This window comes from Pinus tabuliformis, chromosome Q (genome assembly GCF_031772625.1).
Source record: "Pinus tabuliformis cultivar Carrire ecotype Pingquan chromosome Q, CPIR1, whole genome shotgun sequence".
Taxonomy (NCBI): domain Eukaryota; kingdom Viridiplantae; phylum Streptophyta; class Pinopsida; order Pinales; family Pinaceae; genus Pinus; species Pinus tabuliformis.
Genome location: NC_142296.1, coordinates 972,806,172 through 972,830,444, shown reverse-complemented (window position 1 = coordinate 972,830,444; position 24,273 = coordinate 972,806,172). Strand labels below are relative to the sequence as shown.

Here is a 24,273-nt window from a genome sequence, read left to right as displayed (position 1 = left end):
TTTTTCTATGGCAAAATTTGCAATGCATTTGACTATCAACCATTTCAACATATGCCCAAGCAGCATCTTTCACTCTAGGTGCCATTTTTTGACTTGGAAATGAAAGCAAAAAATTTGAAAATGAAAACCAAAAAAATAGCATTGATTCAATGTTCATTTCTTTCACAAAAAACACTCTTTTCAATTTCCAGATTTGCACATAAAATTTAATAAGCAAAAACAAATTTTTACAAGTGAAAAAAATACCTCCAAGCACAAAGTGCCTCCTCAAAGTTGCTCCAAGAAACCAACTCCTCAATGCTGCTCCAAATGGCTACCCAAGAAGCTCCTCACTCCAGCTACAATGCTTGCCCAAGACTCTTCACTGCTGCTCCAAAAACAAACTCAACAACTCCTCACAAACTCTCACTCAAATGCATGAGATGGCTGTGAAGAAATGAGAGGGGTTGGGTAGGTTAAATAGGGTTTAGGAGAGGGGAATGGACCCCAAATACACAATAGACAAAATATAAACCTGTTTGGAGTCCCCCAGAAGAAAAAGTTAAAAAAAAAACATTGCTTTTGGGTTCACGGGTCGTTGTTTTCCAACCCGGCCGAGTAGGCTCAGACTCGGCCAGCTCGGTATTAACCCGGCCGGCCGAACCAGTTCATTGGTCGGGTTGACTCGGGGAGGCTATGGCTCAGACCAGCTCGACCAAGTCGGTTCCGAGCCGGCCAAATCTTAAAACACTACTGCAAAGTGACACAGAGCAGTGGAGAAGTTTGGAGCAGCCTTCATTGTCCAACTAAGGAGCTGTCGTAGTTGTTGTTGGATCAATCATTCGGTGGCTGATCAACCGGAATATCTATCTCCAAGGAGAGGTACTTTTGCCAAGGAAAATATCTGAAGGGTGAGCCATTTCTGACACCCTAGTTGTATTCAGAAACTACATAAAATAAAACCCTCATATCTGTTGCACCGGTTTTCCCGCATTGGGTTTTTCCGAGGACAATTGTCCAAAAATAACGGTGTCCCTTGTGTGTTTGTCTCAGTCATTTCAGTTGTTGATCTGTATATGTATTGAGGTTGCATTTGTGTTTATTTCGGTATTTATATTTATAAATAACTTGTTAATGGAAAGAACAAGTAGGAGATAATAAACCAGATAATGCAGTAGGAATTTCTAACGTGTCAAACTTAGAAATTTCAACATTGTGTTCATTGTCTTTTTGTGATCTTCATGTTTCATGTTTTGATAATTTTTTATGAAGAAGAACATAATTAAAGAAATTAGAAGCCAACATATATTCACAAGCAATTATTACGTAAGAGAAATCAACATAATTCGCTAGCATATTGGTTTCTCAACATGGTATCAGAGCTAAGGTGAGGAGAAGGCAGCTTGAAGATCACTCTTGTTGGCTCATTTGAAGGTATCTCTATAACAATCATCAGCTACTTTGAGGGACATCATTTGCAGCAGTCATACTAAGGGCATGAGTTAGAAGACTCAAAGATCATCATTCACTCTTGAAGAAGGCTACCTTAGCAGCTATCTATCTCTCTCTCTCTCTATCATGGAAGGCTCTTGTTAATTCATCATCATTTTCAAAGAAGATCATCATCTTAGCAATCTCTCTCTTTTGACTCTCTTGGAAAGTTCTTGGTCATCACTCTATAGAAGACATCACTCAAGAAGCATCAAGATTCTCGGAAACATCATCTACATTCTTGGAAGTATCATCATTCGCCATTGAAGTTGCTTGAAGAAGACTCTCGGAGGCATCAAGATACTTTAAGGCATCATCTTTGACAAGTATGTACTTTATTACACTCTTTGTCTCAATCTTCAAATCCAATGGCATCTTTTTGTAAGGAAGGCAACAAACTTGATGGGTCATCAAACTTCAAAGCTTGGAAGAAGAGAATTGATTTGGTTCTCATAGAAAATGAAGTCATGGATCACGTTCTAGGCAAAGTTTCAAAACCAGACAAGGACAAGACTCAAGAATTGGCCAAGTACAATAAAGGAGAAGTTAGGGCTCAAAGAATTCTCATTGAGTCCATCAAAGATCATCTTATCCCCTTTGTTGCAGATTTGGGCACATCAAAAGAAGTCTATAACAAATTGATAAAGTTATACTCTGTCAATACTACAAGTCAGAAAATATCTTTAAGGAATCAACTTTACAAAGCAAGGTTATCAAAAGAAAAAGATATAGCCTCATACTTCATGAAAGTCTCCAAGCTAAAGGATCAACGTCAAGGGCTTGAAAAATAATATCTGATTCAAAGTTAATCACTGCAGTACTCAATGCATTACCTCCAGATTGGAATAGTTTTGTAAGCAGCATCTATGCAAGGAAAGAAACTCCTACATTCGAAGAATTATGGGCTCAATGTGTTCTAGAAGAATCAAGAATCAAAGCAAAGGATAACATTGAACCCAACAATGAACAATCTCAAGCATTTGCTACTAGGTCAAAGAAGAAATTTGGAAAGTTAGGAAAATTTGAACCTATTCGAAAATATAACAACAACAATCAGTCATGAATGGATAGAGACACATCCAAAGTGCAATGCTTTGGTTGCAATGAATATGAACATTTCAAAAGAGATCGTCTCGAGGATCCTTGGAACAATGTAATGATCCTAAATAGGAAATACAAGTGATAACAACAAATATTCTACGCAGCAAAATACAAAAACGAAATATTTAGTAGACACCCATATAAAAACTGTAAATGGAGAACTTCTGAGCCATTTTATTAATTTTCTGCAAGCCAAATACAATAGATGATGGAATGGTGCACCTGCGCTTGTCTCAATGGACAAGCAGGCAGGAGTCGGCCAATGTTGCACGAAGCGGGAGCGAAGCGGGAGCGAAGCGGAAGCGCGGAGCGCGGAAGCGTCATTTTCCAAAAATCTAGGAAGCGAAGCGTCCGCGGAAGCGTCTGCTATATATATATATTTTTTTATATTTTTTTGCATTTATACTCAAAACAAACATCCCAAATACCAAATTAATTGTAGAAGACATGAAAACATGCATATTTTTGCATAAATCAAGATAGATATGGCATCCATGATTCCATTGTAGTTACTAGTATGTACAACAATCATCTATATTCTAGCTATTACAAACATACATCAAATTTTTAAGCATATTATAAAACATAAAACATTTAAGCATATTATAAAACATAAAACATAGAGCATATTATGATTTATCTAGCAAGTGAGCAACTGTCAACATTTGTCATGTCCAAAATTCAAATAATAATGTTTACAAAATATGTCACTTGGTCACCGCCAAGCCAAAAAGGTTCAAAATTCAAATTCACAAGTCTACAAGTCTAATGAGTAATCTATGACAAAAAGAAGTAGATTGTGAATATATCTACTAATCTCTCCTCCTTCCACCACGAATAGAACGTGATGGCGGGCCTCCACGTGGTGGCAATGAAGAAGATGGTCCCTGTGTAAGTCGTGGCACTGGAACTGATGAAGAAGAACCCCCTGCTGTTGGTGTTGAACCATGGAACCTAGGAACCAAGGGACCAGATGGGGGTGGGGGTGGTGGCATATCAACACGGTCATCATCATCCTAGAATCGCTCAAAAAATTCATGCAAAAAAAAAAACACTAGTTAACAAAAAAATTAAAAACATGAATTAGAGAAATGCTTTATAAGGGAAAATTGGAAAATTCATACCACAATGGACATACCTGGATAAGAGCATCCTCTAATTGCTCTAGTCGCAACACTCCATCCTCCAAATTGGGCTCCTCTGGATTCTTGTCCCAAATCAACAAGTCTTTATTAGACTTTGCATCTTCACAGTAATGGGACAACAATCGCAAGTTGTAATGAACATAAACCAAGCTCTCTGCCCGGTCTAAATTCAACCTGTTCCTTTTAACACTGTGGATGAAAGAATAAGAGCTCCAACACCTCTCTGCAGAAGAAGTGTTTACCACCTGTGATAGCACCCGCAATGCCAAACTCTGTAGAAGTGGAGTACCCCCTCCATGCATGTTCCACCACTCAAGAGCAGAAAAATGCTCTCGATCTTGAATTGCATGCATGCTCCCAAATGGACCAGTGTTGAGCGTATAGTTGCTCACCTGTCTCCGTACCAATGCAGCCTCCTCATCATCAGGGATTAATCTACTCAATGCAGCCATATATTTTTCGTGAACCTCTCTATCTTGGTGTGGTTTTTTCCTGCTTCCCCCCCAGGTGCTGGTGTTGAAAGCCATGATGGATGATAGTATTTAGGTGTCAAAACATATGCTAATGCATGCAATGGAATATTTAGCATTTCCCATCGGTTTTGCACCTCTACACGAATATAATTGTACAAGGTGGTATCTCTAGGCTCAACAATGTCTTTAATCTGCCCCAACATGCTATCCATTTGCTCATACACCTCCCCAATTACTGGTCGATCTGAATCTGCAAACTTGATCATGTAATAAATTGGTTTGGTGAATTGCAAAACATATTTAACCTGTGACCAAAAGAAACTGTCAAGAACAGTGTCCTTGACTACATTAGCACCATCTGTGTCAGTGTTAATTTCATCCCATGTTTCAGCACACACCAGATTAGTTAAAGCTTGTCTCACCCTCACTAGCCGCCTAAAGGTGAGGTAATAACTAGCAAATCTTGTCTTTGCAATTTTAAGCAATTGCAACTTGGAGTAAGTGCCATAGAAGTAGTTTACCCTTGTATGCCCTGTGATGAATTTAATGAGTTGCTTCCCTTTCCTGTAAACCTCAGCAATCCACCCACAATCTTTGTGTTTCACAATATCATGCATCAAAAGGTTCAATGTGTGAACCAGGCACCCAGACCAAAAGATTTGTGGATGACTACGCTCAATAATTTTTCCTGCTGCCTTACAATTTGCTGCATTATCTGTGATCACTTGAACCACATTATTCGGACCAACATCTTTGATTGATTTCAATAGGAGATCTGCAATGTTTTGTGCAGTTGCACTGATGGAGGAGGAGTCATGACATGCAATAAATACTACACCACTAGAAGAAACACCAAGAACATTTATCAAATGTTGGTTAATATTTGTCCACCCATCTGATACAATGGATACCCCATAATCCACCCACTCATGTGTAAAACGTGTCAAAGCTCTTTGAACCTTAGCTTTTTCTCTTTCTAATAACACTGTTCTAGCTTTCTCATAGTTGGGGGCCTTGTATCCTTTTGGGGCTTCATTGATGGCCTTTACCATGTCATGCCAATAGGGAGAGCGAAGCACATTGAATGGTACACCGCAAGCACAAAGAAAACGGACTATCTTTCCATCCACATCATCCCTCCCAGCAACATTAAGGAAATCCCCTATTGTTTTTCTACCTCCAGAGGTTGCAGAAGTACCATGAGGAGATGGGCAACTACCAAATTTAGAGGTTGCACTTGATTCAGAATGAGTTTTTTGTTTCTTGTTTTTTTGTTGTGCAGCCATCTCTATTTGGATGTATTTTCTTCTTTGTTCAGTTGAAATGTTTGGGCAAATTTGTACCCCCACAGAACCCTTTTTTTCATCACTGTCCAGCACCCCACAAAGATGCCTCCTCAGACGGGTATATGAACCCGTATATGGTTTTCCTCCATGACAACCATGAGGGCACACAAATTTGTAAGATCCACCACCCTTTCCCCCATCAAGTTTGGTCACATAGTTCCACAAGGGTGTTGATGTACCTTTCCCATCTTGTGCTTCAGTGTCCCCTTCAAGTTCATCCCCTTCCTCTTCAAACCCTTCCTCCTCATCATACATTGGGTCACTACTATTAGGACCAAGTTCATCCCCTTCGTCTTCCCCTCTATTCCTCACCCTTGCCATCATTAAAACCAAGAGTGGAATGATACATAGAAGCCAAAAGAACACCATCTTGGAATATGGATATAGGTGGTGGACAACCTGTAAATAAAGGAGCAAGTAGAAACAATGGGAAAGAGTAGGAGAGGGAGGAGAAAAATACAATTTTTTTTTCAAAAAAACAAGGGAGTTTGGGGTTTGAACTTACCTCTTTAGCTCTTGTAGATGAAGTCCTCCAAGCTCTTGCTCCAAGCTCCTCCTCCTTCTCCTAGCTCCTCCTTCTTCACTCCTCCAAGCTCTCCTCTCTTCTCCTCTCCTTTCCTCTCTTCTCTTCTCCTCTCCTCTCTTCTCTTCTCCAACTCTCATAAACTCAAAGTGAGAAAATGAGAAGAGAATGGGGGCTTTATTCTTTTCTAAACTCACCCTAAACTCACCCTAACCTCACCCTAACCCCACCCTAAACTCACCCTAACCCACCCCCTCATGCTAAGTTAAGTTAACTTTTAAAAGAAATTAAAAAAAATTTAAGTTTCTTTTGCTGCCCGCGCGGAAATTTCCGGAAGCGCTCCGAAGCGCTCGGGTTGCGTGCGCTTCCGGGCCCGAAGCGTGGCGCTTCCGGATGCCCGAAGCGCCCTACGAAGCGCGGATCCGGGGCAACGCAACCTAATTTCCAGGAATCGTTTTTAAAAACCGGAATCGCGCTTCAGAAAAACCGGAATCGCGCTTCGCCTGGAGGTTCCGGAACGCTTCCGTACGGGACGCGATTCCGGCTTAGGATCCGGGGGGGGGCGATTCCTGCAACTATGAGCAGGACCAAACCCAGGTAGGAAAAGGGTTGCACTGAAGGCTGCCCCGCTGTTGCACCACTCTAGAATGCGCTGCCCAGAAAACTACTGCTTCGTTGAAGTTCGAATGGCTGGAATGGGTACTAAAAACGCCCAGAAAATTATATCCTTTTAACCCCGTACTCCTTGGCCAAGACCCAGAAAAACCCAGAAGGGATTTTAGCCTCACCTCAGCTATGGCTACCAAATTTGATCTATTGGAAACTAGCTGCAAATCCACCTCCAAACTGTTGGGTTTACCCTTGCCATCCAACTCCTAACTCCCCGAATGAACTCTTGGCCCGACCCAGCTACTCTCCAAGCACCACGAAATTATGATGTGTGGCCTCTGCGCTGTCTCTCAGCCCAGAAATGCAAATTCCTGGAATGTTGGCTCAATTGACTGAAAGCTCTAGCGAAAATGCCTGTCCAACGCTACTACCTCAACTCCCTCACCTCTTGGCAAGCTGTGCGATCCCTGTTGGTCTCAAACTCCCTCTGCGTGATGCCTGGCTGCCCAAAAATATGCACTCCCTTCCTCTACGTTGTTGCTGATGTGTGTCACTACCCCAAAACTCCTAAAAACTCTTGTAGAACAACCTCTCTAGGGCGGGCATGGATGGTCCCCCGAAGTAGAGGTTGAATCTCCCGCGTGAGAGACTCATGGCTAAACAGCCGGTAGACTCGCTAAATAGCAGAGTGAACAAATGTGTGTTTGTTTGCAAATGTCAAAGATGAATACAAAATAAGAGTTGATCTCTCTTTATAACTCCTTAGGCCCCCTTAGCCTCATGTGGGCCCCTCCATCCACCCATTCGATTTTCCCTCCAAGCATATCGAATGGTTAATTCGAACTCCTATGTGGGTGGCCCCCACATTCCACTAGCAGCTAAATAAAGTCGATTTGGCCCCTAAGTCCCTAAGTCGAAAGTGTGGGGCCCTCTTCCTTAGTCAAAAATGTGCAAAATTGTGTAGCAGCACCCTGTTACTAATGTGTTTGAGAAGGGACATGAAATTCCTCCCCTCCCAAATGTTGCTTGCCCTCAAGCAACCTCAAAGCTGGGTACTCCAAAATATGTTCACCCTCCCAGGTGGCATCCTCATCTGGCAAGTTCTTCCAATGCACCAAACATCGCTTGTCCTCAAGCAATGCCTAAACAAACACCCTCTCTGACTGTGGACCCCCACTATCACTGCAAACTTCACCAGGGTCCCAAATGTGCCATTGGATCGTCCCTGATCGGTGTACTATCCTACACTGAAGGAGTCCCTCGATACCAGAATCCCAAACCAACCTAATTAACGTGAAGCCCCCCTTGCTCCACTCACTATCCTGCCAGATATGGGCATTAGAACCCCTGTGTCTATCACCAACCCCTTGTCCACCACCTATTGAGGTTCCTACGCTTCATTATGGTACCCATGGACCTCATTAGGCCTCTTAGAGGGATCTACGACATGCATAGATTACTATTCGACCCCTTGAGAGGCTTATTCTTTCATTTGTGAGCTAGTTTGGTGGGCTTGTCACCAAAAGTTACAATATTATAACATTATTTTATTTTTGGGGTTTATGTAGGCCAAGGAGGCTAATTCGAACTCCTCATTAGTGTATAAATACAAGTGAGATGAGTTCTTCTCCCATCATCACTTTTGGATTGGATCTCTTCTCTCTTGAGAATTTCGCACTTTTTCTTGGAGGATGAATTGGAGCTTTATGGATGAATTTTGATGTGTGGATTTGGTTTATCTTATCTTGGAGCTTCTCTATTGTCAAATTGTGGATGGTTGGATATGTTCTATTACATGTAAGTACATGCTTTTAATGTTATTCTTGTTTTACTTTGTCATATACATTGGATTGGGATTTTCGCTATTTTTAGGGCTAATTGTTGCATGCATTTACTGCTTAAATTGTGGAATTTTGTCTCTATATAGCATCTCTCAATGTATGGGCCATGTAATTTGAATGAAATCTCCTAGGGATAATTCTATCAACGAATTCATCTTGATAAGCCATCACCTTTTGCACATCGAAGTATAAAAGCTGCAAGATTGCTTCTCTTTGCCCTAGAAGGCTAGCGAAGTAGTCTTGAGGCCTCCTTGACTAAGAACCAAGGTCTCCGTTCATATTTATCATAGACTCCATTCTCCCAAGACTAAGGCACTGATCTACCAAGATGTGTCACCTAAAATCAATTCCTTTTCACCTTTTCCTAGGTCTAGCCAAGTTGAGTCACCTAGGGCATCATTTCCCTGACAAAATAGCCCTCCAAAAAGTTCAATCTCCTAGCCTCTTCTGTGTCGGTGCTTCCTCAAGGCCTCCCCGCCAATTTTGAAGCCATTCCAATGGTGGAGTTGTGAGAAAAGCCAAGCCCTAGGTCCAAGATCAAACTTTGCCCTAGTATCCCCAATGTCAGTTCCTCATAGAATCAATTCAATACCATTCTTTCTTTGATCCTTTCCCCCTCATTGTTTGGGTTAAGAACATCATTAGTTGTTACTCTTACCTCCTAACCTAAGTCGGGTCCACTTTGTCCTGTGTGGTCCCATTCCTTTGAAAAGACAATTCTTCAAGAAGCCTCTGGGATACTGTTAAATTGGCAACTAGGGCCAAACTCCATGTGGGTCGGCTTATTTATGGCAGCTGATATTTTTATTGGATCCCTCTCGTCGAGAGGTGTAGGATTGATCCAAAGATCATCCGATTCCGATAAGTATTTATGGAGATATGAATTTATTTTGTTTATGTAATTATTATCAAGCCGACCAGCTCTTATGTAGGCTCTAGAAGCCCAACCGACGTGTCTATTCATCGTATATGTTTTAGTATAAATATAGAGGACTTGAAGTCATTTCAGCATCATAATTCTTGAGGTGATCTCCTCTCCACGTCCTGGGTTTTTGGAGAAGGAGAGAACATGAGAATATGCTGGCCTAGATGATGCCCTAGCTCTCACACAAATAAATCCCTCAATACGCTGCTCACAACGAATCTCTATACGCTGGCCATACGCATAGCATTATGATGGCCATATAATATATGCATAGATGGAAATATATACGCACAGTATATCATACGTTGGGGCAATGAAAATATACGCTGGACACTGAAACGCAATTATACAGCCCTATAATGTACACACTGGAAATGGAGACACTTAGCCACAGATCTAAGAAGACATTTACACGCTGGCAAACAATGAGGATGTATGATGGTTAAATGTATTCAAGGCATGGACCACACACGTTAGATGGTACGCAATTCACGCGATGTGATATGGTTGATATACGCAGTTCATAAAAGATGTGATACACTGAATTCAATGTTGTAATGAAGGACGCTGGCAAATGGATACACGCTGGGCATAGAGATTAATACATAGGCATGGTTCATGGGGACAGTAATAGTCTATGGTGACACTCAGCCCTAGCCGCAGGTCAAGCCCTCATCACAGCACAAGGAGAAATATACGCAGCACACTATCAAGGCAGCAAGGTAAGGATGAAACGCAGTCATACATTAGAACGCATACATGTCAACGCTGGACAGTGATACGCAGTAATGTAAACGCTGGATGCTGGGCATTAACTGTAAACGCTGGACGCTGGGCAGTTATATATACGCTGCATCATGTTCTGATATATATGCTGCATCATGATATTATATATACGTTGGCATCATGGTCTTATATATACACTGGCATCATGGTCTTATATATACGCTGAGCAGACAAGGATGCCACTGTCATCAAGCCGCAGTGATGAAGAGGTAAACCCAGTCATGGTATTGGAGGAATACCAATATGCTGTGTATAATGAGATTGTGTGAACTATAGCCTAGCTGCTTTGCTAGGCTGCAAGCCATAGCAAGCAGCTAAGGCTGATATCAACAACAGCAAAATATGTACAGCATGATGATGGAGGGCACTAAAGTTGTGTACAACAACTCAGCAATAGAACAGTATGATGCAGCATGGGCAGCATGAAGCTTGGTGAGATCATGGGTGGCATGGGTGGCATGAAGAATGATGATGCATGAGCAGCTGAAGTATGAAGTCATGGACAACTTGATGTATGGGCAGCACAGTGATCATGAGCAGCATGAAGATACATGATGCAACATGATGATGCTACACGGTAAGGTGCAGCAGATGAACAAAATGGATAGGTAAAGTCATCACCTAGGAGATTCAGTTGAAGCAGAATGTCTTCAACTGATCTCATCATTATAGGAAATGATCTATGCTCAGAACCAGATAAAGTCAAAGTGTTGACTTCTGTTGTAAATGTATTATCTCTCTCTCTCTCTCTCTGCTGAACTTTGAAGATAAAAGAAGATTTGATCAAAGGGTTTCCCCACACATTGTGGGGTTTGTCCCTGGCTCGCGCCACATCTTGTGTCCTCTTGTCTTGGCTTGTCTTCTGCGTTTTATATTTATGTTCTATCTGCAGTTTATCGTAATGTTGATGTGATTGCTAACTGTGAAAATTTAAATAAATTGCTCTAGCATAGAACATACCGAATCTTAACATGGTATCAGAGCTGAGGTGAAGACAATGCCCAAGCAAGAGTGAAATAGCAATCACCGAAGACAGTTGGGACAAGACAGAAGGATCAATGGGTTCCTCATAATTCACCGAGGGTGAATTCAAAGCAAAGAATGTTATCAGAATGGCGCAGCGGAAGATTTTGATGGTCCATCTAAAGATCACTTCGTTGGGAAGTTCGGATCTAAGGGTGGAAGGAAAGGCGGATGCCTTGTTGAAATAAGTTCGGCCGTTATGCGCAGGAGTGTCCGAATGGCAAAGACACATCTCTTGATGAAGATAAAAACCATTCCTTGGACATCTTCAATGATCAAAGGAATGGCTGGTAATGCAGGTCATCAAGGAAATGGTTGATTCTTCCACGAAAGCAAGGAACCCCTGAATCTCTTTTATGTACCTGATCGAACCTGATGTCCATCTCGGAAATGGAAGTCAAAGGTTACACGGTGGCACTTATCGATGAAAAGGTACGTGTTTGAAAATAGATCTTTTAAATATGTTTTTGAGTTCAGGGTTGTATCAAGTTGCAGGAAGTCCACTAGGGACCATGTCCATTGACTCAACACCGGAGGTCTGTGAGTCAGATGGTGACTAGGATGCCTGAATTCAAAAAGAAGCATGAAGGTACATGTCTAAATGTACCGAAGGAAAATATTATAAGGGGACCATTCCCCTCATGCAGCAAGTTCACAGGTTTGGAACAACCCGAGGAGTTTGAGACTCATGTATACAGGTGGAAGAAAGCCCTCTATGGCTTGAAGAAAAACACCTCGGGCGTAGTATGAGAGGATTGATAGCTGTCTAATGCAACTGAGATTCACTAGGAGTGAAACCGATCCAAACCATTACTTGAAGGTTGTGGATGATAAACCTCTCGTACTGGCACCTATGTCTGACAGGTGCAGTCCCTCTCATTTATAGGAGACAGAGGGAGTTGGATTCTGAATATGGAAAGATAAGCTGCAAGCATGTGACTACCTCAAGGATCTTAACTTTAAGAAGTTATATGGTAGTGATGTCGAACCTTATTTGGGAAATGCCTCTGAGTTTCATAAACTCATTCACATTGATGTTTTTGGGGAACCTCCATCCGGACATCTGTGTTGCAGTTAGCATGGTGAGCTCATATTTGGTTGAGCCTCACTGGATTGGTGCCAATAATCTTCTGAGATATCTTCAGGGCACAATCTCTCATGAATTGAGATACACTGCCAGAAATATGAAACCACATGATTATTCGAATGATGAGTGGGAAGGCAGTATGGAGGATCACTAGAGCACTTCTCAGTGCTGTTTCTCTTTGGAATCTGCCTCGATATCCTGGATGAGCAAGAAGTAGAAGTCGGTGACTCTGAGCACCACCAAGGCAAAATACATTGCTGATAGTATGGCCTTCTGTGAGGTAGTCTGGTTGCTGAAGCTCTTCAGTGAGCTGTTTGTACACATGATGAATACCACTGTGATTCTCTGTGACAACCAGAGGTGGGATTCAATTATTGAGGAATTCCGTATTCGACAATTGCTCCAGCGGACAGACATCGGATACTGCCTTATCTGGGATATGGAAAGTCGATGAGCAAGGAGGCTCCATCGCTCTGAGATGATATACAGGTCGCTAAAGCCCCGGGGGAAAGATCAAATTTGTGATTTTCCCGAATGACTTGGAGTCATCAAGAGACCTTTGTAAAAGGGTCCTGCATGTTGCATACATTGAGCTCTGGGAGCTCTGTGGGGCTTACAGAATCTACTGGAGCAACATACGACCACAGGGTGACTCACCCTCCCCTGGTGGTGCGCACTGGAACAAGATGATTCGCTCTCTTGTGGGACAAGATGATTCGCTCTCTTGTGTAGCAGGATGATTAGTTCTCCTGTGAGGCCTGGATTGATGTGTTCTCCATGGCGATTGTAGCAGGATTGATGTGTTCTCCTGTGAGACCTGGATTGATGTGTTCTCCATGGCGATTCTAGCAGGATTGATGTGTTCTCCTGTGAGGCCTGGATTGATGTGTTCTCCATGGTGATTGTAGCAGGATTGATGTGTTCTCCTGTGAGGACAGGATTGATTAAGTTCTCCTGTCGAGGCTTCCTACCCATGCAGTCTGGGACTCATGGGAAGTACCTCTCATCTGATCAATGAGCAGGGAAATGAAGTTAGGGACCATAGTAATACCGATGGACGCATCGTTGTATCTACCGTACTCCCTACGCTAGGATGTCCTCCATTGATCTGGGATCAATGATACTGGTCTGGGACCAGTGGTAGGAGTTGTACATGCTATGACGCTGACTTCGGGTCGGCTGAGACTGGTCTGGGACCAGTGGTACATACTCCGAGACTGACTTCGTGTCAGTGCAGTACTGGTCCGGGACCAGTGAGAGTGGTACATACTATGACGCTGACTTCGGGTCGGTTGAGACTGGTCTGGGACCAGTGGTACACTCTCTGAGACTGCGATACTGGTCTGGGACCAGTGGTAGGAGTGGTACTTACTATGAAGCTGACTTCGGGTCAATTGAGACTGGTCTGGGACTAGTGGTATGCACTCTTAGACTGACTTCAGGTCAGTGGAGAATGATATGACTCATTCTCGATCAATTCTTCTTCTTCATAGTTCAGTGGAGATGAGCAGAGCCAGCAGCGCTGAGCAGAGCAGAGCCGAGCCAGCAGAGCCAGCAGAGCTAGGCAGAGTAGTGCAAGGCACTAAAGGCAGAGATAGTACAGTCGTACATATGGATCAGCGGATGGAGTTCTCCCTAGTTGAGAGGGAGTGTTAAATTGGCAACTAGGGCCAAACTCCATGTGGGTCGGCTTATTTATGGCAGCTGATATTTTTATTGGATCCCTCTCGTCGAGAGGTGTAGGATTGATCCAAAGATCATCTGATTCCGATAAGTATTTATGGAGATATGAATTTATTTTGTTTATGTAATTATTATCAAGCCGACCAGCTCTTATGTAGGCTCTAGAAGCCCAACCGACGTGTCTATTCATCGTATATGTTTTAGTATAAATATAGAGGACTTGAAGTCATTTCAGCATCATAATTCTTGAGGTGATCTCCTCTCCACGTCCTGGGTTTTTGGAGAAGGAGAGAACATGAGAATATGCTGGCCTAGATGATGCCCTAGCTCTCACACAAATAAATCCCTCAATACGCTGCTCACAACGAATCTCTATACGCTGGCCATACGCATAGCATTATGATGGCCATATAATATATGCATAGATGGAAATATATACGCACAGTATATCATACGTTGGGGCAATGAAAATATACGCTGGACACTGAAACGCAGTTATACAGCCCTATAATGTACACGCTGGAAATGGAGACACTTAGCCACAGATCTAAGAAGACATTTACACGCTGGCAAACAATGAGGATGTATGATGGTTAAATGTATTCAAGGCATGGACCACACACGTTAGATGGTACGCAATTCACGCGATGTGATATGGTTGATATACGCAGTTCATAAAAGATGTGATACAGTGAATTCAATGCTGTAATGAAGGACGCTGGCAAATGGATACACGCTGGGCATAGAGATTAATACATAGGCATGGTTCATGGGGACAGTAATAGTCTATGGTGACACTCAGCCCTAGCCGCAGGTCAAGCCCTCATCACAGCACAAGGAGAAATATACGCAGCACACTATCAAGGCAGCAAGGTAAGGATGAAACGCAGTCATACATTAGAACGCATACATGTCAACGCTGGACAGTGATACGCAGTAATGTAAACGCTGGATGCTGGGCATTAACTGTAAACGTTGGACGCTGGGCAGTTATATATACGCTGCATCATGTTCTGATATATACGCTGCATCATGATATTATATATACGTTGGCATCATGGTCTTATATATACACTGGCATCATGGTCTTATATATACGCTGAGCAGACAAGGATGCCACTGTCATCAAGCCACAGTGATGAAGAGGTAAACCCAGTCATGGTATTGGAGGAATACCAATATGCTGTGTATAATGAGATTGTGTGAACTATAGCCTAGCTGCTTTGCTAGGCTGCAAGCCATAGCAAGCAGCTAAGGCTGATATCAACAACAGCAAAATATGTACAGCATGATGATGGAGGGCACTAAAGTTGTGTACAACAACTCAGCAATAGAACAGTATGATGCAGCATGGGCAGCATGAAGCTTGGTGAGATCATGGGTGGCATGGGTGGCATGAAGAATGAAGATGCATGAGCAGCTGAAGTATGAAGTCATGGACAACTTGATGTATGGGCAGCACAGTGATCATGAGCAGCATGAAGATACATGATGCAACATGATGATGCTACATGGTAAGGTGCAGCAGATGAACAAAATGGATAGGTAAAGTCATCACCTAGGAGATTCAGTTGAAGCAGAATGTCTTCAACTGATCTCATCATTATAGGAAATGATCTATGCTCAGAACCAGATAAAGTCAAAGTGTTGACTTCTGTTGTAAATGTATTATCTCTCTCTCTCTCTCTCTGCTGAACTTTGAAGATAAAAGAAGATTTGATCAAAGGGTTTCCCCACACATTGTGGGGTTTGTCCCTGGCTCGCGCCACATCTTGTGTCCTCTTGTCTTGGCTTGTCTTCTGCGTTTTATATTTATGTTCTATCTGCAGTTTATCGTAATGCTGATGTGATTGCTAACTGTGAAAATTTAAATAAATTGCTCTAGCATAGAACATACCAAATCTTAACAGATACCAATTCCAATAAGGATTTTAGGGATTGGGGAAACTCTTTCACAAGTCATATTCCCTAAACCTAACCTCAAACTCTCCTATCCTTCTCCTAGAAGACATTGTACCTTGCTTAGAAAGCAAGCAAACCCTATTCTTCAACCTCTTCTGGAAAGGGATTATTTGGGTCACTCTATATCCACTTTTGATTTATCCTTCATTTGTGACTCCATATATACTGGGTCTCCTCCCATAGGTGAAAGTTTGTAAATAGTAGGGAGCCTTAGCTAAGGTGACAGTGGGCTAAGTCTCCATTTGTTGCCATTGGTCTAGCATGTGCCCTTTAGGGATCCACTTTAGGTCCCTTGCTAGTTTGAGCGGTAACAAGGCCCACCTCAATTCTACTACATATAGGCATGATGTTGGCATCCCTAATAATTAGTGTAGTTCCCTAACCTCCCTACACCCTATTTCATATTAGGTATGCCTCTATTCTACTATATTGTTGGCATCCATAATGATGCAGTTCTAAGTTTACTTTGAATTCCGTGCAATCTATTGCATACGTAAGGTCTACCTATATTCTACTATCTATAGGCATGGTATCAGCATCCATAGTAGTTGATGCAGTTCTTAGTTTACCTGACTTCCTTGCAGCCTGTTTCATATTGTAAGATATGTCTGTATTCTACTATACTATCGGCACAATGTTGGGATCCATAATAGTTGATGCAGTTTTAAGTTTACTTCCTTTAACCTTGCAGTCCATTTCGTTTGTAAGGTTCGCCTATATTCCACTACACTATTAGTATCGTGTTGGTATCCATAATAGTTGATGCAGTTCTGAATTTACTTGACTTCCCTGCAACCTATTTCATATTTAAGGTCGATAATATAGACTTATTTGCATGCTTGGGCATTCTATAGGAGTCAACTTCATCTTTGTGTAAATAGGCCTTCTCACTGCAGCAATGTACATGCTTAAGTTCCTTGTCTTTGTCCAATACATCTTGTGGTTGAATCTAGCAAAAACTCCAATAATGCTGGTGCTTACTCCATATATTCTCATAGGTAGGCATTTCATTCTTCAAAATACAACCCCATAATATGGGGCATCACACTCTCCTTGACAATACTCTCAGAACTGTAACATTGAACAATATAGTGAAACCACAAGGATTCTCTAAATAGATCAATGTTATCAGATCTGTTGACTTCAACCTGGCTCACCCACCAAAACAGGCTGAGTCAACGCAAATGCAAGTCAAACTCACAGCCAACAAGTATGGCTCACATTGACTCATACATATTCCCAGGTCACACTCTAATCCACATGTACTCAGCCAGTTTCCAATAGGTCAACAACTTTGATTCATAGACCCATCAGGAAACCCAATAGCCCCAATATATAACCCAGAACTTAGCCTATTTTACTAATTTCTGGTCAGATTTTTTCATTGTTTTCTATTCGGCCCTCCAAACTTGGAAAACATATATACTAAGGCCAATAAAGCTAGACTTATAGGCATTCGATAAGGATAAAGGAAGCCATTTTTGGCACTCCAACAGCAGAAAGGCTCTCACAGTTACAAGTGCAATTTAAGTCAGATTTGTAATACTTCCAGTTCAAGAAAAAACTGAAGTATGTTCAAGAAAATCCACTCTAAAAAGCGCAACCAATTAGCAGAAAGTGCTTGAACGATCATGTATTTATCCACTACAATCTTTGACCTTGCATTCAGTGGATAATCAGTGCGAAAATTGAGGCTTGCTTCTCTAATCTTTTGATTCTTTTCTTTCTTCTATTTAATATCTATGAAAGTAAAATTTCAAGAGTGCAACTTTCAACCTTATCACTGCAGGAGGCATGCATTGTGGGGCAACTGAGTTGGAGTCTGGACGACATAGATCTCACATCCAATTGGCTGGTTGAAACTTAAGACAAAGCAGGCTCCTAATTTTACACTTGAGAATTTCAATTTCCTTGAGGCTGAGGCAGCCCAAGACATAGAAACATTAGAAGCAAATTCTTCCCGTCATTATGTCATGAGCCATGACTCATATTGTATATATGAATTTTGGACTTACATTGATATTTTGCATCATAAAGACATGAATTTATTGAGTATTCCTGAAGAAATCTTTTTTTAATCAAAATTTGTGTATTTTTTGTATTATATGGCAATGTCAGAAGTTGCAAGCAACTAGGGGAGGGAAGGGATCACAGTCTTGTTCCAAAATGGCTCTCTGGTGGCATGCTTTTAATATTTTCTTATGCCGTATCTGCCGGGGAATTTTTGGGCTGTGATAGAGGGGAAATGCCCTTTTTCCTTCAGCGCATCCCACCAGAGGAGTCAACCTCTATCCTGTTAAGGAATTAGAGAGATGTTCCAAACTCTGTGCACTAAAGCCCTGAATCAAGGGTGTCGAGATGAGAAATATTAAGCTTGAAGAAGAATGATGGAGGAGAGTCACCGTGTTTCCCTAAAGCCCCCACGGACTTTAGCCCTGAAGGAGTGATTCCAAACCTGATTATCAAGCGGCCACTCTTTTGGCAAGTTTTGCTCGGGTTTTTCCTGAGTATTTCCCAACTCTGAGTTGAACTCTTGCTCTCTTGCCCTGCCAAATTTTTAGTCAAGCAAATTTTGTAACAGTAGAATAGATGCCGCTTTCTATTTCACTAGGTCAACAACTCGTAATTAAGAAAAACACTAGTTTTGCTTTATTGTTTTGCAGGATTCAACATCAATGCTAACAATCTGACACCCGTAAACCAGCATTGATTTCATTCCGTCAAATACCTTATATGGCTGCAAAATCTGTGCAGGATACAGTAGTAGGGACGCAATAAAGAGGACATAATAGAAAGTAAAAACAATAATATATGGCAGTATGTCATATAGGACCTGACTTGTAGGTCATTCATTAATCCACCCATAGATTGCATTGAGTCTAATTTGATCACTGAATCATAAGTAACTAAGTTCACCTAGGCAAAGCAGAACAGATGGTGTTCAGATCTTTTCCAATTGGATGTTCAAGAAAAAGATGTAGTTGATCAATTTTCATAGTGTATTGAAGTGCCAAGAAGAGTCATGATTTTCTTTTCTTTTCATATGAAGGATATTGTTGATTTTAATTTTTCATCTTGAGTTGCTATGTTACAATGAACCATTCAAATGAATTGTTAGTCCACCCTGCAAATTTGATCACTGCTAGCAGCAAGCTAGAGGGTAATGCAGATTATACTAGTAGATGGATGGAGTGTTTGATGCAGCCACACAGGAGACATGCTTAGAACGTGAATAAGTGCTTACGATAAATCAAGTACACATAAAAGCATGCATTCAAGCAAACACAAGACTAATTGCAAGCATGTTTAGATGAGAGCAAGGGGATCAAGGATCGACAATAGCTGTTTAAGGATTTTACTAACAGATACTATGCATTAAAAGTAAGTAGCAGAACATAGGAATTAGACTTAGAGTTCAACTCCATGGAAGGTTTTCTTTACAAACATCAGCCTGGATAGAGCTAAAGATCAAACAAATCATAAAATACAATGAGGAAAAATTAACTTGAACAAGAGTAGAGTCTGGAAACAACGAAGTTGACAGCCCCGTTTAAAAAAAATGTTGACAGTTTCCCAATAATACAATAAATGTAAAAGCCAGTACCAGAACTAGAATGAAGGAAATATTAGTTGTTGAATACAGTGCCTGATGTGTTCAACCATGACAAATTCAAAAAGAAAATGGGGAGTTGACAGACCCTTGGTTTAATTGTGAAGAGGGAGTGATATTATTCTCTCCACCTCAATGAAATATTTAGCCATGCATAGCCATCTTGCCTATACAAGTGGTTGGCATCAGGTACGGTCTTATGATTCTTGAAGTGGTTGGGGTCAGGTACAAGTCCTGGACGACTGTTGCTTGGCAGGGCGAATCTTTCTGGAGCTTTGTGAATTAGCAAATATTATTCCAATCTGGGAAAGGACAAGCTTGCCACATTCTGATAAAAGGTAGCATTTGTCACCTTGGCCTCGCTCCAAAAGAACAAAAAGAAGAACGGGTAAAAGGAGGAGGAAAGTTAGATTAAAAAAAAAACATCTAAATTCCGTTAAGATTGTCAAAGTTTAAATTCGGAAGTGCGCTTTTTTTTCGCAAATTAAGTAAATACACAGGGATTTTAAGGGACTCGAACCAGTGCGCACAGAAAGCCAAACAAAAAAGCAAGCAAAAAGGCACAAATTAAGGGCACCTGGAAACCTTGATCTTTGATGAGCGTGTTGAATGCGGACTCCAACTCGGACAAAGCGAACATTAAAGTCTCGGGAACATATTTGCCCCCGTATTTTCCATATCTGCCAAAGCTATCGGGTCTCATCTGCGCGGCCTGACCATCGGAGGTTGTGCGTTCTGGAGCCATGGTGCAGCATACCGGAGGGCAAGATGACCTTCCCCTCCTCCTCGCCAAGGTTGACTGCAGCAGCACTGATCCATGCGTCCCTTGTATTGAAGAGGAAGAGGAGCTCCATTTGCACAAGCTCTGAGAAAGGTTTTGGGGGGTTCTACCGCTGTGCCCATTAAGTGGCGTTGCCCCAGAACAAGATTTGAAATTACAGAGTGAAGATTGGGATGATGTTGCTGCCATTGTCATCGCCATGGCCATTGCCACCGCTCTTCGTTACTGACAGTAGATCCTCAACTGTTTTGGAATGGCTATTATAATTAAACCCAACCTAATTTCAGCGGTTTTTCGCTTCTTTTTGCAGAGAATCGGCTATTCAGACGAACTCTTTGAACATGCAGTGCAAAATTCTGCAACGTAAGGAATCTGACTGCAATCCTTTTGTCGGCGCATTTTTTTAATTGTAAATTTAAAATTAAATTATTGTTATTTTTTATATAAACTAAATAGTATTTAGTATAATATATGGTTTTCTATAGCCCGAGGGATAGCTCAAATGGTTGAGTTCCGTTGATAGTACTCTCCCGGCTTGGGAGGTCACGGGGTTAGGCCCGATCTGGCCGAACGGCAGTTCCCTTCGGGTGGAGCTGCCCCGATTATTTACGTGGACGTAGGCCCACCTCTGGTGCCCCGTGAACCACACAGAAAAAAAAAATATATATATATATATATATATGGTTTTCTATTTTTAATTATGGTTAATCATAGGGTAGGTAATATATTTTTATTTTTTTTAAATTAGTTGGATCAGGTTGTAGGTTAAAAAAAAAAATTAAAATGTTTGGGAATGGATGTTATATGTGGGGAATTAAACTATTCATTTTATGGTGGTCTGAGTTTTATTAACCTAGTAGATAAGTAATATATTTTTATTTTTTTTAAATTAGTTGGATCAGGTTGTAGGTTAAAAAAAAAAATTAAAATGTTTGGGAATGGATGTTATATGTGGGGAATTAAACTATTCATTTTATGGTGGTCTGAATTTTATTAACCTAGTCTAATTTTATTATAATATTTGGAATAATTTTTTTTTCTATTTAATAGAAAAGTTAATTTTAATTTTAATTAAATTTAAAAATATATATAGATCTAAATATAATCTACTAAAAATTATAGTCAAAGTTTTCTTATCTTATCATAAAAAAAATCAAAATATCTTCACAAATCAAAATATTATGGCACCTAGAAAACCCATGTAATATCTACGGTTTAGCCATTTTTTCAAACCCCTCATCTTTAAAATTAAATTAACTTTAAATGTTAATGAAAAAACACATAAATTTATATCATATAAATTGAATAAAATCTCATATTGGTATAATCTAAAATTTAAAAATCTTTTCTTTATAATTAAATTAACTTTAAATGTTAATGAAAAAACACATAAATTTATATCATATAAATGGAATAAAATCTCATATTGGTATAATCTAAAATTTAAAAATCTTTTCTTTATAAACTATTGAGTAATTATTGTAAATGTATAAACAAAAAACCATGTAATATCTACCATTTAACCATTTTTTCAAACCTCCTCATCTTTAAAATTAAATTAACTTTAAATGTTAATGAAAAAACACAAATTTATATTATATAAATGGAATAGAATCTCATATTGGGATAATCTAGAATATAAAAACCTTTTCTTTATAAACTATTGAGTAATTATTTTAAATGTATAAACAAAAAAAATGGATAATAATGATAAATCAACATATATTTGCTTATAATAATTAATAACTACAATCTTTATTTTATATATATAATTATTTATATAAAATTGTATATAATTTAAAAGGCTAAAATTAACGTTTAATTTTTGTATATAAGAAATTAGAAAAAAATTGGGTGGCTAGAGGGTATTCTATAACTCTGAAGACGACAAAGTGTTCTAGTACTTATAGGGTTTTGGTCATATGACAAATAATCAAGTGGAGATATATGGTCTCTAGCGGGGACTTTTGTTAGCCAAAGAACATCAAGTGGGCACATTACTGTTATGGGATATTCTCTCCTAATCCTACAACATCTAGTCAAAGGCTCCTCCCAAAGGAAAAATATATGGAGAACATCGTGAAAAAAAATCAAGAAAGTCGCAAAAGATATCATATCCAAAGCATATTTCCATGTCCTGAGAGACTTCAACAAGAGCAAACAAGTATGCTAACAAGGGGTGTAAATTAAGGATAGGTAAATTAAATATTAAAGACTAAAATGAGGCATGTTATAATTCCCTAACGGTAGATGAAGTCTATTAACATTATGTGTTGTAAAGTTTATGTTCTCTTGGGGTTGTTTTGTAAGGTATTCACATACAAAATCCCTCTTTTTGTTACTTAGATATATTCTCCTGAGGAAAATCATGTATTCTTATTGGAAATGAGAAAATAATTAGAAAATTTTGATAAATTAACTTTATGATATTTGATCCCTCAATCGCGGTGTTAATAGTGTTAATGTTGATGAGATGGGAAGTTGGAGGTTGTGCCTACCACCTCTTGATTAAATTATGCATTAAAGGCATGGAGGGGCGCGACACGAGCTTGTTCAATGTAGCATGCAGATGTATAGTTGGCATGGAGGATTGGCTTGTTTATATGTGTAGTGTGTTGGAGGTATTAGCATATGTAGTTACATGTTGGAGAGGAGGTGAGTTTTAGACTTTGACCTCCCTTTACTGGCTACTAGTTTGTTTAGCAGAAGGAAAGACTTTGGCTTTCTAGAGATTCAATTGCACGGAATTTTGTTCTCGCTTCAACATTTGTAATGTGTAGCTGAGGGTTTTATCTGTTTATTCTTGTGTTCCTTCTCAATCCTTTGTCTTGAGTTGTTTGCATGGTGGGTTTTTCAAATTCTTGAATTGGTTTGTGTTGTTGGGGCTAGTTTGCATGTTTGTTATTGTGTGTTTCGTGGTTGTCTTTAGAGGTTGATGGGCCATTCTGGTTCTTTGGGATATACGTTTTTAGATCTTATATTCTTGGATTTCCCTAATTCAGTAAGTTTCAAATGTTATGAGGTTTAGTTTATGTTATTTTGTGAAGTCTTATAAGATTGTCTGAGGTCACTTGGTAATTAACTGCTTAGATTTTTCAGAGTATTGTATCTGGTACTTTGAGACATACTTGGGCATAATTGTGTGTTTCATGGTGTTGGGTTGTGAGGTGTATATCAAAGGAGGTTAGTCTACATTTGTCCCTCCTGTAAATTTGGTATCTAAGGAAGTGAGTCTACATTTGTCCCTTCTGTAAATTTGGTAGCCTTTGAATCATTTGTAAGGAGATTTGGAGACAATTTAGTGGTATTATGTTCAAGGTGTCAAGATGGTGTGTCTCGTATTTTCTCTTGTTCTTTTGCAGGTCATGGCTACCTAGGGTGCTCCTTCTCCACAACATTGATGCCTCCTAGATAGTGAATGCGCTGGAGACAGGGAGGTGGTAGCAATGTTTCTATGGGGTAGAGGAGGGTCAGACCCTTTGCCTATGAATTTGTAGCTACATAATTCAATGTTATTCATACATAATTGAGAAAGGAAATCAGTGTGTTGGAATCTCAAGACGAGTTGGAACGGTAAGTCCATTCCGACTCAAAACTACTCGATGATGTTTCGAAGAGGATTCCTGGCCTTGGTCATTGTAGGAGCAGGAAGAAACAATTTATGAACTCGTTATCTTTGCATAAGCAAACACTCACCTTGCTGAGATTAGTCATCTAAGACAAGCAAGTGGAGAATTACAATGTGATCTTCTCCTCCTTGGAGGATGTTAAGAGAATGCTTCAAAATCAGTGTTTTTTCCTTGACAGCTTGGATTATTGTTTGGGTGATGTAGAGGGTTACATTGTCAAAGGTTCTATAAGTGGATATCCCCTAGGTTCAAGTGCTCAAGAGCCATGCACAATTTCTT

General features: G+C 40.3%; 1 protein-coding gene across 2 annotated transcripts in view; it reads right to left on the bottom strand.

Annotated features, from left to right (window-relative positions):
• Window positions 1–20,754, bottom strand: part of LOC149222734 (tryptophan synthase beta chain 1) — a 76,788-nt gene extending 56,034 nt beyond the window's left edge. The window contains exon 1 of one of the 2 annotated variants that reach the window (XM_089385605.1): window positions 20,162–20,754. In XM_089385605.1, the coding sequence (XP_089241731.1) occupies window positions 20,162–20,572 (411 nt within the window). In that variant the 5' untranslated portion in view covers window positions 20,573–20,754. The remainder of the gene's footprint in view (window positions 1–20,161) is intronic. The other variant, XM_089385604.1, reaches the window with a different exon arrangement.
• Window positions 20,755–24,273: the final 3,519 nt, after the last annotated feature.